Consider the following 14,874-nt stretch of genomic DNA (forward strand, 5'->3'; position numbering starts at 1 on the left):
TTTTTCAACAGGACAATGACCCAACAAACCTCCAGGCTGTGTAAGGGCTATTTTACCAAGAAGGAGAGTGATGGAGTGCTGCATCAGATTACCTGGCCTCCACAATCCCCCGACCTCAACCCAATTGAGATGGTTTGGGATGAGTCGGACGGCAGAGTGAAGGAAAAGCAGCCAACAAGTGCTCAGCATATGTGGGAACTCCTTCAAGACTGTTAGAATAGCATTCCAGGTGAAGCTGGTTCAGAGAATGTCAAGAGTGTGCAAAGCTGTCATCAAGGCAAAGGCTGGCTATTTGAAAAATCTCAAATATATTTTCATTTGTTTAACACTTTTTTGGTTACTACATCATGCCATATGTGTTATTTCATAGTTGTGATGTCTTCACTATTATTCTACAATGTAGAAAATAGTAAAAATAAAGAAAAACCCTTGAATGAGTAGGTGTGTCCAAACTTTTGACTGGTACTATATATCACATTCACATAAGTATTCAGACCCTTTACTTTGTTGAAGCACCGGTTCTGGCTGGGCCACTCAATGACATTCAGAGACTTGTCCCGAAGCCACTCCTGCGTTGTCTTGGCTGTGTGCTTAGGGTCGTTGTCCTATTGGAAGGTGAACCTTCGCCCCAGTCTGAGGTCCTGATTGCTCTGGAGCAGGTTTTCATCAAGGATCTCTCTGTACTTTGCTACGTTCAGCTTTCCCTCGATCCAGACTAGTGTCCCAGTCCCTGCCACTGAAAAACATCCCCACAGCATGATGCTGCCACCACCATGCTTCACCATAGGGATGGTGCCAGGTTTCCTCCAGACGTGACGCTTGGCATTCAGGCCAAAGAGTTCAATCTTGGTTTCATCAGACCAGAGAATCTTGTTTCTCATGGTCAGAGTCCTTTAGGTGGCTTTTGGCAAACTCCAAGCAGGCTGCCATGTGCCTTTTACTGAGGAGTGACTTCCGTCTGGCCACTCTACCATAAAGGCCTGATTGGTGGAGTGCTGCAGAGATGGTTGTCCTTCTGGAAGATTCTCCCATCTCCACAGAGGAACTCTGGAGCTCTGTCAGAGCAAGGCCCTTCTCACCCGATTGCCGGGTTTGGCCGGGTGCCAGCTCTAGGAAGAGTCTTGTTGGTTCCAAACTTCTTCCATTTAAGAATGATGGAGGCCACTGTGTTCTTGGGGACCTTCAATGCTGCAGACATTTTTTGGTACCCCTCCCCAGATCTGTCCCTCGACACAATCCTGTCTCTGAGCTCTACAGACAATTCATTTGACCTCATGGCTTGGTTTTAGCTCTGACATGCACTGTCAAGTGTGGGACCTTATATAGACAGGTGTGTGCCTTTCCAAATCATGTCCAATCAATTGCATTTACCACAGGTGGACTCCAATCAAGTTGTAGAAACATCTCAAGGATGATCAATGGAAACAGGATGCACCTAAGCTCAATTTTGAGTCTCATAGCAAAGGGTCTGACTACTTATGTCAGCTCTAGGAAGAGTCTTGTTGGTTCCAAACTTCTTCCATTTAAGAATGATGGAGGCCACTGTGTTCTTGGGGACCTTCAATGCTGCAGACATTTTTTGGTACCCCTCCCCAGATCTGTGCCTCGACACAATCCTGTCTCTGAGCTCTACAGACAATTCCTTTGACATAATGGCTTGGTTTTAGCTCTGATATGCACTGTCAAGTGTGGGACCTTATATAGACAGGTGTGTGCCTTTCCAAAGCATGTCCAATCAATTGAATTTACCACAGGTGGACTCTAATCAAGTTGTAGAGACATCTCAAGGATGATCAATGGAAACAGGATGCACCTGAGCTCAATTTCGAGTCTCATAGCAAAGGGTCTGAATACTTATGTAAATTAGGTATTTCCGTTTTTTAACCTGTTTTCGCATTGTCATTATGGGGGGTATTGTGTGTAGATTGATAACAGGAATAAAATAAATAAAAATTAGAATAAGGCTGTAACATCAAATGTGGAAAAAGTCAAGGGGTCTGAATACTTTCCGAATGCACTGTATATACATATGTATAATGTGTATGTTTGTGTTGTATTTTGCAGGGTACAGTTGAAAAAGAGAGCTAGATTTCAATATCTTCCCTGGTAAAATAAATAAGTCTACACCTGTCGTATTCGGCGCATGTGACAAACTTTGATTTAGATTTGACGAGTGTATACTCATTAGGCAACATGGTGAAGCCCTTTTCAGACTTCCAGCATTTTGTTGTAACTGACAACTCAGCTTTTTGACAAATGGCCTGTCTGCCATTCTCTCCTCGGGTATAACTGACAACTATCTGACCTTGGGTCAGGAAAACTCCTGGTCCTAGTTATACATAAACGTGTGTGTTGAGTGAGAGATATTATGCGCACAAACCAAAGAAGGTGGCCTTGGTAGGACTTGTAAGGCTATCTTTATTGCATATGAATGACATGACCTGACATTGCCTCCCTTCATTTCTCTGATCTGACATGTATCTGTGCTGTGTGTATAAGACAGTGATAAAACCAGTTTACATGGTGTTGAGATCTGCTGTGGCGCCTCTGTTACAGTCTGCCTATCTGCCATGATGTTCATTATAAGCCCATTTTGTAACATAAGTGTTGTCTGTTCAAAGCTCCTCACAGTCGTCCAATATAAAGAATACTGGGTAACACTATACTTAAAGCACTTTACATTCGGTACACAACCAATATGACTGTGCCAGACCATAGACTAAAACCAGCTGTAATAACTCATTATGACACCTCGTATGTCAGTGTTATGACAGTGTCATGCAGGCCTTATGACTGAGGTTCAAGCAAAGTGTTACTTAACAGAACAGAGCCTGATCAACCTGGGCTTTTCCTTCACATTTGAACCGTTTTATACAACTTTATATATGACACATGGTTTCCAGACTATAAACATTGCGGTCGTAAAACAGTTCAAAGTTATTGGTTCTCCTGGCACACAGAAACACTTCATAGGGCCCCTGAAGAGTAGGCTATACACTTCTGGACCCTAGAGTGTTCCGCTTCGCACAGGTCTGCACTATCTGTACCTGAGGCAGATCATACAGATTTTAAACTAACTACAAGCGACATCTATATAGCAGCAAAAAATACCTTTCAGAGCACAAATAAACAAGGAGACATGAGAAACCAAGGGTCGGACTTACTAGACCATTGCATGTGCTCAAAGTTTGCACCTGTTATTTCCCACAGATAATAGAAAACATTAAGGGTGAACAGAAGGTAAAACAAAGAATAAGAGAACGATAAAATTACAAAGCAACGTGGTAAGATAATTTCATGTTTCTAGGCATTTTCTGTCTTTTATTTCTTTGAGAAAACAGGTGCAAACGGGCACTGGTGAGTGTTCAGTAAATCCTGAGTGTGTTGACCCTCTGTACAGACAGATTGCAGATATGTCACATATACACATTAAATGTACATTTAATTTCCTCAGATGGATTCCTGTATGGAAACCTTAATCTTTACGATACAGTTGATCCTCATATGGGTACATTGTGTTCGGACAAACATGACTTCAAAGCCTGAACAAGTCTGGCACTCAGCACCTTGTTGAGGGATGGATCGGAACAGGCCAAAACCAACCTCTTTCACACAGCCAGATTATATTCATCCAGGAGTAGGTTTCATTATTGATACAAGATCTAAAAATGTGACTTCATGAACATAGATGTCATACTTCTGGCCAACAGTCTGAGACTGAAGCTTAGTTAGTCCAGGACTATTTCAAGAAGCTATGTCCATGAAACCAAATCATCTTGAGTGCAATTTAGTCCAATAGTAGGTTTAATGTGGGTCAGTGAAACCAGCTGATCTACTGCTCTGCTTTGTAGACTCAAGCCCCATCCCAAATTGACCTCTAGCACAAACGCACTTGTGTAATTCTGAATGGACTGCAGAGGTGTAAGCAATACAGAGAACATTCCACCTAGCCTATCAGAGGGCAAGGTGGAGATAGTTGGTAATACCTATCTAATCCCTTTAGATACATGAAGTACATGAAGTACCTTCTATAGTAGAGGCTAGGGGTCTATTTGGGAATGGGATTCTGTCCCTTGTAGAGAGGCTGTTTAAATGTTGCTCGAGGGGATTCCAATTAACAGCAACTAAACAACATCTGTTGCTTTTTTGTTTTTGTTTTGTTTCCCTCTCCACCAATAAGAGCCCAGTCCAGCACAAGCAAGGGGTGTGGCCTAGCCCCACTATTAAGTCCTCATGGCAACAGGCACAGCCTGTCCAATGGCATACAAAATGGGTAGAGCTTCCTCTTCCTCATCTCTCTCCCCATCTCTCTCTCTCTCAAAACCAGGTTCACGTTCAAGATCACAACAGTGTAACGTTTCTGCAAAGCTTCTTGGCAACATTGAAAGTGTCTCCACTTCTGCCCCCCCTCCCCTCCCCCTCTCTCTTTCCATCTTTCCCCGTCTCACAACCTGTCATCCATTTCATTCTATTCAGCCAAACAAATTCACATTCCTGATCCTTTCACAGCGTCCGGGGGATTTTGAAAACCCAACGCCATGCCATTTCCCATATTAGGATCAATTCTGCTCCAGGATTGGCCAGTGGGCCTGTCAGTCATGTTCATCAGCCCGTCAGTAGGAGGAGATTGAGGAGGAGGCGGGCTGAAGAGAGCCAGAGGAGTTGGAGCGTCTCATGTGAGGGAGAAGGTACGTGTCAGTGCCCAGCTGGTGAACGTCGAATCGATCCTCCTTACGGTAGGCCAGACAGCGCCGGATAAATGCCTGATACACAGAGAGGGATGTTAGTTTATATATGGAATAAGGATCAGCTTATCAAGCTTTGTCTGTTTGTCTGTACTAGTCACATTCAGACATGTCCTGACAAATGTACATTTCAAAGTCAACTGATGCGTGTACAATTCAGAGGAACACTAGTGAGTATTATTCACCTTGGCTTGCTAGCCTGTGTGTGTGTGTGTGTATGTGTGTGCGTCTCACCTTAGCCTCTGTGCTGGCCTGGGGCTTGGCAGGGAACTGAACCTCAGTGGCTTTGAGGATGGTGTTCTCCTGAAGAATGTCCTGCTGAGACTGGTTGTGGCCAAACGGCTGCAGGAACACACACACACACACAAATCAATGTTAGACAAAAAAGCATAACATAGTCTAATAGGGTCAGGTGTTTGCACCTTCAGAAGAGTGCTACTTCAAAAGGGGCCATAATAAGTGGGCTTACCTTCCGTCCATAGAGGCACTGGAAGAAGATTACCCCTACCGACCAGACGTCCACCTTGTTAGAGATCTTAGGAGGCTCCTTGCCCACCACAAAACACTCTGGGGGAAGGTACCTAGACAAGAGGATTGGAATAACATGAAGGCAATATACCCAAGAAAACACCTAATATAACTGTTTGTGTGTGATGTGTGTTTGTCACCAGTATGTGCCAGCTCCCTGTGAGGTAAGGTCCATGCCGTCCACTCCATAGTTGTCATCGTCCATGATCTTAGACAGCCCAAAGTCTGTGATCTTTATCTCGCCACACGCAGTCCCATCCACCAGCAAGATGTTACCTACACAAACGGCAGTGTGTAAGTTGAGTGTGTGTGTGTATGTCTATGTTTCCTATACAAACATGAGTGAGTGTGTGAACGAGTGTGTGTGTGTACCTGGTTTGAGGTCATAGTGTATGATGGGGGGTTTGATCTCGTTGAGGTATCGCAGGGCGTTGACTATCTGCATGACGATAGACCGCGCCTCCTTCTCGGACATCAGCTTGTTCTGTTTCAGATAGAAGTCCAAGTCGTTCCCCTCACAGAACTCTAGAACCGTACAGAACCTAGAGTGGGACAGAGAGATGACAATGGACTCCATTAACTATAAACTAAAAGGCATCTCAACGGTCTACAATTCCTTCCTCTCCACGTCTCCTCTCCTTTATCTGCACTGATGTGAAAGACCTGAACTCATTTAGGTTTGGGGTAAAAAGTCACTTACGTGTCTGTATCCAGGGAGAAGTAGTCGTACAGTTTGACTATTCTGGGATGGTCCAGCTGTTTGTGTATCCGATACTCTCTACAGGCATGTCTGGGACAGGAAACAATATTGTGTGTATGTATGTAAGTCTGGTCAAAGAATGTTTACGAATGGTATAATGTGAGTTGTAAATTCTGCGTCTAATAACATTGCCTGGTCAGAGCAGACGGGACATACTTGTGATAGTTCTCCTTCTTCTCCTCTCTCCAGTTCTTGTTGAGCTGGTGGATTTTAACAGCTGCATAGCGCTGCTCAAACAGGTCAAAGGCCTGAAGACACAGAACACACACATCAGAAAACACAAGTACAGTATGGATCTAGAATCTATTAATAATCATTCACAAGCACATACTAGTAGTCAATCCGTACCTTATAGACCTCACTGAAGCCTCCTCTGCCCAGCAGATGCAGTAGCAGGTACCTCTCGTTCAGAGTTGGGTGGTCTTTAAACCTGACAGACATACAGCACAAGCTGAACAATTTTCTTCATACAACATATAGGGTTTATTTACCAAATTACATCTACAAGAACTTTCTCTTACAAATACCTAGAAAGTAGACTATGAACTGGCCAGTCAGCGACACTATAGCTACTGGCCTACGGGTAGGTAGGTCCCAGGGATGGGTTTTGCACCGGGGCACAATGGAGGTGTTAGGAGTTCCTATATGATTGCGTCTTCCTGTCCTGTACTTACGATGAGCTGTCCTCGTTGTTGATCCTCTTCAGCTCTCTGATGTGGAGGTTCCTCACCCTCTCTAACCGCTCCAGCTCTGCCTGGATCTCTGCCTCCTCCTGAGAGACAGTCACTCAGTCAATCGTATTCATTTTGGGATTCGGACTATAGTGTTTTTTTACAAACGTGTTTGTGTTCATATTGACTCTGACCTTCTTCAGGTGTCCCAGGCGAAGCTTGAAGATCTCCTCCTGCTCGTGATACTCAGCCAGAGTCAACCTAACAAATGGTTGATTTAATGTCACTGCACCAACATCGCAACAGTGTGAGTGTGTATGCATCTGTCCATACACTTGCATGCCTGTGTGTGTGTGTACACTCACATCTGGGGCAGGGAGGGTTTGAGGAACGGGTCGGGGTCGTTGCCGTTGACGACCTTGGTCTTGCGTTGTTTGGGTTCAGAGGTGGTTGCTAGGGAGAGGGAGGGGGAGGAGGGGTTGGGGGGCTTCCTCTTGGCCAGCAGCTTCCTCTGACGCTCTATCTCCTCTCTCTGCTGGTTGATACCCTCCTGCTGCCTACACAGAGAAGAGGGTCATTAAGTATTTTAGCAGGTAATAAGGTCATAGCACGTATAAAAGTGTTAGTTTCATTATGCTCTGGAATCATGTAGTAACCCCAAAAAAAAGTGTTAAATATATTTGAGATTTTTCAAATAGCCACCCTTTGCCTTGATGACAGCTTTGCACACTCTTGGCATTCTCTCAACCAGCTTCATGAGGTCACCTGGAATGCATTTCAATTAACAGGTGTGCCTTCTTAAAAGTTAATTTGTGGAATTTCTTTCCTTCTTAATGCGTTTGAGCCAGTCAGTTGTGTTGTGACAAGGTAGGGGGGGTATACAGAAGATAGCCCTATTTGGTAAAAGACAAAGTCCATATTATGGCAAGAACAGCTCAAATAAGCAAAGAGAAACGACAGTCCATCATTACTTTAAGACATGAAGGTCAGTCAATACGGAACATTTCAAGAACTTTGAAAGTTTCTTCAAGTGCAGTCGCAAAAACCATCAAGCGCTATGATGAAACTGGCTCTCATGAGGACTGCCACAGGAATGGAAGACCCAGAGTTACCTCTGCTGCAGAGGATAAGTTCATTAGAGTTAACTGCACCTCAGATTGCAGCCCAAATACATGCTTCACAGAGCTCAAGTAACAGACACATCTCAACATCAACTGTTCAGAGGGGACTGTGTGAATCAGGCCTTCATGGTCAAATTGCTGCAAAGAAACCACTACTAAAGGACACCAATAAGAAGAGACCTGCATGGGCCAAGAAACACGAGCAATGGACATTAAACCGGTGGAAATGTGTCTTTTGGTCCAAATTTTAGATTTTTGGTTCCAACCGCCGTGGCTTTGTGAGACGCGGTGTGGGTGAACGGATGATCTCCACATGTGTATTTCCCACTGTAAAGCATGGAGGAGGTGTGATGGTGTGGGGGTGCTTTGCTGGTGACACTGTCTGTGATTTATTTAGAATTCAAGGCACACTTAACCAGCATGGCTACCACAGCATTCTGCAGCGATATGCCATCCCATCTGGTTTGGGCTTAGTGGGAATCTCATTTGTTTTTCAACAGGACAATGACCCAACACAACTCCAGGCTGTGTAAGGGCTATTTTACCAAGAAGGAGAGTGCTGGAGAGCTGCATCAGATGACCTGGCCTCCACAATCCCCCGACCTCAACCCATTTGAGATGGTTTGGGATGAGTCGGACGGCAGAGTGAAGGAAAAGCAGCCAACAAGTGCTCAGCATATGTGGGAACTCCTTCAAGACTGTTGAAAAAGCATTCCAGGTGAAGCTGGTTGAGAGAATGCCAAGAGTGTGCAAAGCTGTCGTCAAGGCAAAGGGTGGCTATTTGAAGAATCTCAAATATAAAATATATTTTGATTGGTTTATCACATTTTTGGTCACTACATGATTCCATATGTGTTATTTCATAGTTTTGATGTCTTCACTATTATTCTACAATGTAGAAAATAGTAAAAATAAAGAAAAACCCTGGAATGAGTAGGTGTCCAAACTTTTGACTGGTACTGTACATATATTTTTAAGCATTCCATGCATCATCGCATTTGTAGACTTATGTAAGATAGCCTACTATTCTATTCCTAATGTGATGAGTAGATTGGATAGTCATAATTTAGGCAAATAATATAACTCAATGACTGTTAGCAAAAAATACCGTTCAATGCATGGCTGAGCGTGCGTGGTGTAGAATAAGCCTAGGCTATATCAGATACGTTTCTTGGCCTTTTATAAACACATTTCATACAATTCTACTACACCAGAGGTACTCAAGTACTATTTGTCAAGGTCCAGTCACACATTTCTTAGGTGGCAAAGGTCCGGATGGATATAGTCTTTTATCGGCGTAGTAACAAACCCCCACCTCGCAACACATGCGACCCCAAACTGTTCACACCCCTCTTATTGGCGGAGAGAACATTTACACAAAACCAAAAAGTAATGTGACCAGGTAAAAAATTATATCACTGGCACCCTTACGACCAATAAAACGTTTGTGTCGCACTGCCAAGTCAAACGGTCTCAAATGCGATTGTTTTGGTCACAGTATCGAACCAATAATTGATTTTTATCTCTGTCATATGGAACCGCTCGCATAAGGTACGCTATTTAAAACAGTGTTTTCCCGTGAATTGCATTTTGGCAAATGTCTGAAATGATGTTTTACATTGGCTGCTTCATTTCAGTAGTTGTATGTTCAATAACACAGCCATTTGAATGTGAGAGGATTGGCTTGCTACTGTTGCACGTTTCAATTAAGCTTTTAATGAACATTTTCCATTCCGTATGGAAAGGATTTTCTGTTGGTCACCTCATTATACTATTTGGAACAAATTTAACCGTTTGTTAACCGGTTAATGAGGGTTGGTTAGACAGCAGCAAAATTGACCTAAAGTTGCGTCCCTAATGTAAATATATGTTGTTTGGTGCAGTGTGTGTGTTCTCACTTGACAAGGTTCTGAAACGCGTATCCGTCGGTCCACTGTTCAGTGTAGGAGGCTCCATGTCTTACGGTGGTGAAGTGACCCAGTCTCAGACGGTCCTGCATGCTCTTCTCTCTGCACGACTGTTTCTCCTGGGTGCTCTACAAAAACATACACACACGGGTTACACATGCAAGTTCATACGGACACGTCAGTAACACGCGCAAACACAAACTAACTTGGTACCTTCTCAATGAGTAGTTTCTTGCTCATGGTGATGCATTTGTTCAGTCTCTCCTTGTATTTCTCCAGTAGTTTCTGCTGTTCATCTACCTGGCGCCTCAGGTCACAGTTAGCCTACAAGAAAACCAGTAAATATCAATAGCTAATCAATACAATCAATACACAACCTATAAGTATCACCTGTAGCACCGTAACTAGCACGTAAACTCACCCTGAGCAGGTCATCAATGCGTCCCTCTTTCTTCTCCAGGTCCAGACTCTTGTTGCTCTCCAGAGCAGCAAGCTTCAGACCTGTCAACTCTGTCTGGGGAGAGAAAGAAAGGGGAAGGTGTTTGACATGTGAGGAGCGAGAGAGAAGTAGATGTGAGAAGAGTATGAGGAAAGAAAGAGCGTGCGAGTCTTACCTGCACACACTTGCTGGCGGAGGCTTTGTAGTTCATCAGGTGATCGCTGAAACACAGACTGGTGGGAGAGGAACTGTTCTGTCGGATCTATAGAGACAACACACACATACAACATTGTAATAAACAATGTGATAAAACACCAAAACCTAAAAATCTCCTACTGCTTGTGTGTATACGTACGATGGAGCCTGGTGCAGAGTGAGCTCCGTGGTGTGAGTTCTGCGGTGAGCGGAGGACCTGTGGTAGAGCCCTCACTGGACTGGAGCCATTCCCCCCGTGGAACTACACACAGGAAACAGCAGGGTGAGGAACAGGAAGTGACATCATATACATATAGCCCAGCAATAGCAGAGTGACTCAAGATGGGAAATTCAGACTGTCAGTCAATCACAATCTGCTTAATCAATCATTAAACCCCGACCCAATCAGATTATCGTCACCATGGAGAACTCAAAAGAGGTACATATAAACAAGGAGGCTGAAACAACTACATAATACAACACTCACATCAAAGTAGTCACTGATCTTGGGCCCCCTTATGGAATTCTTCCCTGTAGGAGAGGAGAGCCGATACCGTGGGTTAGCAATGCATAACACAGTATAACATACACAGCATAGCACAACTCAGGGACTAGGGATGTGAACATTTAAACGAAGTTGGGATCCTTAACGTTTCAAAAAATATATTTAACCGAAAACCATGTTTTTCCCCGCCACAAAATTAACATCACAGTGCAGTTATCACAACATGTTATTTTTTTAAAACTAGACTATAGGCTATAAAAGCCTGGAGAAAGTTGTGTGATTTAAAGGTAGACTCATTCAGCGATATGAAGTAGATGCAGAAAGTAAACAACATAGAGGGTCAATTTCCACAACTAAGAGCGTAGAAGCGCGAGGCTCAACTTCTCCGCTGTTTTGTTTGGTGCCCTGGCTACCACGCTGTGAAGTGTGAAGCGAACCCGTGCACATGCGCAGATACTGTGTGTGACTGTTTGAGAGCGAAGTGTTGCATCTCACTCAATATCCTAGCCTATTCATTGATGATAGGCCCTGCTTTACTGAAGTTGCGCGACATTGCAAGGCGAAAAAATTGCGAGATACATTGAGGGAAAAAAGTATTTCATCCCCTGTTGATTTTGTACGTTTGCCCACTGACAAAGACATGATCAGTCTATAATTTTAAATGGTAGGTTTATTTGAACAGTGAGAGACAGAATAACAACAAAAAAAATCCAGAAAAATGCATGTAAAAAATGTTATAAATTGATTTGCATTTTAAATTAGGGAAATAAGTATTTGACCCCTCTGCAAAACATGACTTAGTACTTGGTGGCAAAACCCTTGTTGGCAATCACAGAGGTCAGACGTTTCTTGTAGTTGGCCACCAGGTTTGCACACATCTCAGGAGGGATTTTGTCCCACTCCTCTTTGCAGATCTTCTCCAAGTCATTAAGGTTTCGAGGCTGACGTTTGGCAACTCGAACCTTCAGCTCCCTCCACAGATTTTCTATGGGATTAAGGTCTGGAGACTGGCTAGGCCACTCCAGGACCTTAATGTGCTTCTTCTTGAGCCACTCCTTTGTTGCCTTGGCCGTGTGTTTTGGGTCATTGTCATGCTGGAATACCCATCCACGACCCATTTTCAATGCCCAATGCCCAAGATTTGACGGTACATGGCCCCGTCCATCGTCCCTTTGATGCGGTGAAGTTGTCCTGTCCCCTTAGCAGAAAAACAACTCCTGTTCATGAGTGTTGTGTTGGGTATGCATCATACCTTGGCTGCTCTCAGATTGGGTGTCAGCTTTCCTCTTCCTTCCTCTGGACAATTCAGAGTGCTTCTTCTCAGGGGTCTGAGAATAAACAAATACTAAATCACTTTTCTGACACTTGCATGTCCACTTAGGATGAGAGTGTGTTTATGTGGGTGTGTGAGGGGGGAGGGACAGAACAGTAGGAAGGAAGAGTACGTACAGAGTATGCAGGAGAACTCCCTCTCTTCATATCGGAGTTCTAGGGAGAGAAAGATACCATAGAAAGAGAGTCAGGAGAGGGTGAGCGAGGGAGGAACGAGAGCGAGGAGGGAGTGAGAAAGGGAGGAAAGAAAAGATTGAGGTGGGTCATGCAAGTACAAAATAAGATATAATTGTCCTTATTAACGGTCCATTGTTCCAGAAATTAAAATGGATACATAGATAAAATGCCTGCCCTGTTTGTCTCCACACAAACAAAATGGTGTATTTTCTTAAACCAGAGAGTTAGCCACCTATGTGTCTGTGATATCTAATCACTGAAACGAGGACAGCGGCCTCCCTCACTGACAGCGCCTCTGCAGTGCGTCTCACCTCTGACTCCTTGTCACTGGAGGAGCCCAAACTGCCATAGCTGTTGTTGGAGCACTCGTTGGCCAGACCCTGGATATACAGAGAAATCAGGCACAGTTGTTACAGTGTTTTATGTGTGCGCCTTTCAAAAAGTTTTTGGGTGTGTCCGGTGTGAGTAAAACCATGCATGTGTGTATTATAGTATTTATGATTGAGATAGTATTGCATTATAACGCGTCTCACCTTGGCCCCCCCACTGGCGCTGCCGGTGCTTCCTACGGTATTGCCGCTGACCGCGCCCATGAACCTGGCCTCCAGAAGCTCCTGCCTGCGAGGGTCCAGGCTGTGCAGCTCCTCCATGGGGCCTACACAACAACATAAGATGAAGCTATATATGGCTATGTAAGGATACAGCAAACTGCATCAGACTATATCACACTACTGCCCACTTCTGATAAGTGCACATTGGATAAGTGCATACTGTTTGAGTGCAGTGCATTTCACCACTCCCACAACATCAACTCAGTTATTTAGTCTGTGTCTATCTGGTATCTATATACGTGCTGTATAATATGTATTTAGTGAACACCTTCTGGACAGCGCCAAGCTATTGCATTTATGTATCAGGTGTCAAAACGGTATGTTAGACTGTAAGACCACTACTGGACAAGCAGAGCCTCTGTCTCTACAGCTGAGCTGTGAAGTTCAGCCCAGTGTGAACTTTGTCCCCATCAATCAACAAAACATGAAATGTCTGACACACAACCCCAGCCTTATGAGGTTCAAGTAAAGAGAAACCAGACGGAAGTAATACAACACTGACAAACACTGTAAATATGTCCACAGCAATACCACATTGTTCAGATGTTGAAGTGATCAGAATATAAACTTTGACAAAGGAAAGTGTTGTTCCTTGTTGATTATTAGTCATTTGAATGCATCATAACTCAATGGATTCGCATTGACTTGCAGTAGCCCTGCTGTTTGACATAAGGCCAAAGAAAGGCATTCAACCACCCACAGCTGTTTAGTGATGGCTAGTCTCTGCAACACAGCTAACCTAGCTAGGTAGTTACATAAACAATGACAACGCCTTGGTCATCTGTGTCTGTCGGTCTAGTGGTCTAGCCTGTTTCTACTTGTTTTCCACTCAACCTGTCTGCTCCTGTCTGAATATTCCATTGCTAATGCTCTCCATTGCTCTACTGTAGTTGAATGCTGACACCTATCGAAGCTAGCTAGTAGCTAACGCTGGCTTGCTACTGTACTGACTGTAGCTGGCAAGGTTCAGCCATCAATTCGCAGCATCCATTGACATCCATAAATCCGTCGAATTGGGGCTATATAACTGGACACAGTCCGCATTTCCCATCGAACTGACTTCGACGCATGCCATTGTTGCTGAATTACCTTCCTTGGTCTTGGCGTTCGCCGTTATGTGCTGTTGATTAATCGTTGGGGACGAGGATAGCTGCGACCAAGATGGCGTCGCCTCCAAACTTCCACCACCACTTCCACTGTTACTTTGGACACTCATGAAGCCACTTTACTAGCGAGAGCGCAAACAGACACACGGGCATCCGTGCAAATCCAAAAACCCAAACTTGCATCCACCAACAGCCACCTGCTACACAGCCACGGCAGTCAATCTAATTTTGCACATTTTGTAAACAGATATTTTTCAGCAAGCTAACTCTGCAGTGCGTCTTCGTCTTGAAGTAACATGCTAGGATAAAATGTAACCTTTGCATCGATCGCGCGGCTGACAGCATCAGTTCGCGAACAGGGCTTCACAGTCACTAGTGCCCACTAATATTCTGCCAGCGGCACAAACGATGACGTCACGTTCGCATGGTAATGCTGAAACCTTCAAAATAAAAGCCCGCATTTCACAACATTGTAATGTGGATAACTCATTCAAAATAGATATAATTTTAATCAATGTCCATTTCTATTGTGACATCAACAAAATAAAAAATATGGTTTAAAAATGTGTTTATACCAATAATGAAAAGATACAATGTTGACACTGGTATGTTGAGAATTTTGTGCTGTAGAGATAACTTTTCCACCTGGTACAGAGACAATGTTGAGTCGCAATTCAACGGCCCAGACACGAGATGTATGTGGCAGGGTCTACAGACAATCACGACCTACAAAATGAAAACCAGCCACGTCACCGAGACCGACGCCTTGCTTCTGGA

At 44.0% G+C, this 14,874-nt stretch overlaps 1 protein-coding gene across 2 annotated transcripts; it reads right to left on the reverse strand.

Annotated features, from left to right (window-relative positions):
- Positions 1–3,285: 3,285 nt before the first annotated feature.
- LOC311147114 (serine/threonine-protein kinase tousled-like 1-B) lies at positions 3,286–14,489 on the reverse strand. Of its 2 annotated transcripts, XM_084183743.1 has the most exons (22): positions 14,081–14,486; positions 12,914–13,035; positions 12,692–12,760; positions 12,321–12,359; positions 12,124–12,199; positions 10,854–10,897; positions 10,527–10,628; positions 10,347–10,433; positions 10,154–10,246; positions 9,946–10,056; positions 9,724–9,860; positions 7,070–7,261; positions 6,899–6,965; positions 6,708–6,805; positions 6,382–6,463; positions 6,190–6,281; positions 5,974–6,063; positions 5,646–5,815; positions 5,414–5,549; positions 5,215–5,326; positions 4,980–5,087; positions 3,286–4,763 (listed from the first exon to the last, which is right to left on the reverse strand). In XM_084183743.1, the coding sequence occupies exons 1-22, from the start codon at positions 14,205–14,207 to the stop codon at positions 4,614–4,616; spliced, it is 2,304 nt and encodes a 767-aa protein (XP_084039869.1). In that variant the 5' UTR covers positions 14,208–14,486; the 3' UTR covers positions 3,286–4,613. The 2 variants fall into 2 exon arrangements, with proteins under 2 accessions (XP_084039869.1, XP_084039870.1); XM_084183744.1 differs by lacking the exon at positions 12,321–12,359 and having other exon boundaries at positions 14,081–14,489.
- Positions 14,490–14,874: the final 385 nt, after the last annotated feature.

The sequence above is a fragment of the Coregonus lavaretus genome (genome assembly GCF_964263955.1).
Source record: "Coregonus lavaretus genome assembly, chromosome: 19".
NCBI lineage: Eukaryota > Metazoa > Chordata > Actinopteri > Salmoniformes > Salmonidae > Coregonus > Coregonus lavaretus.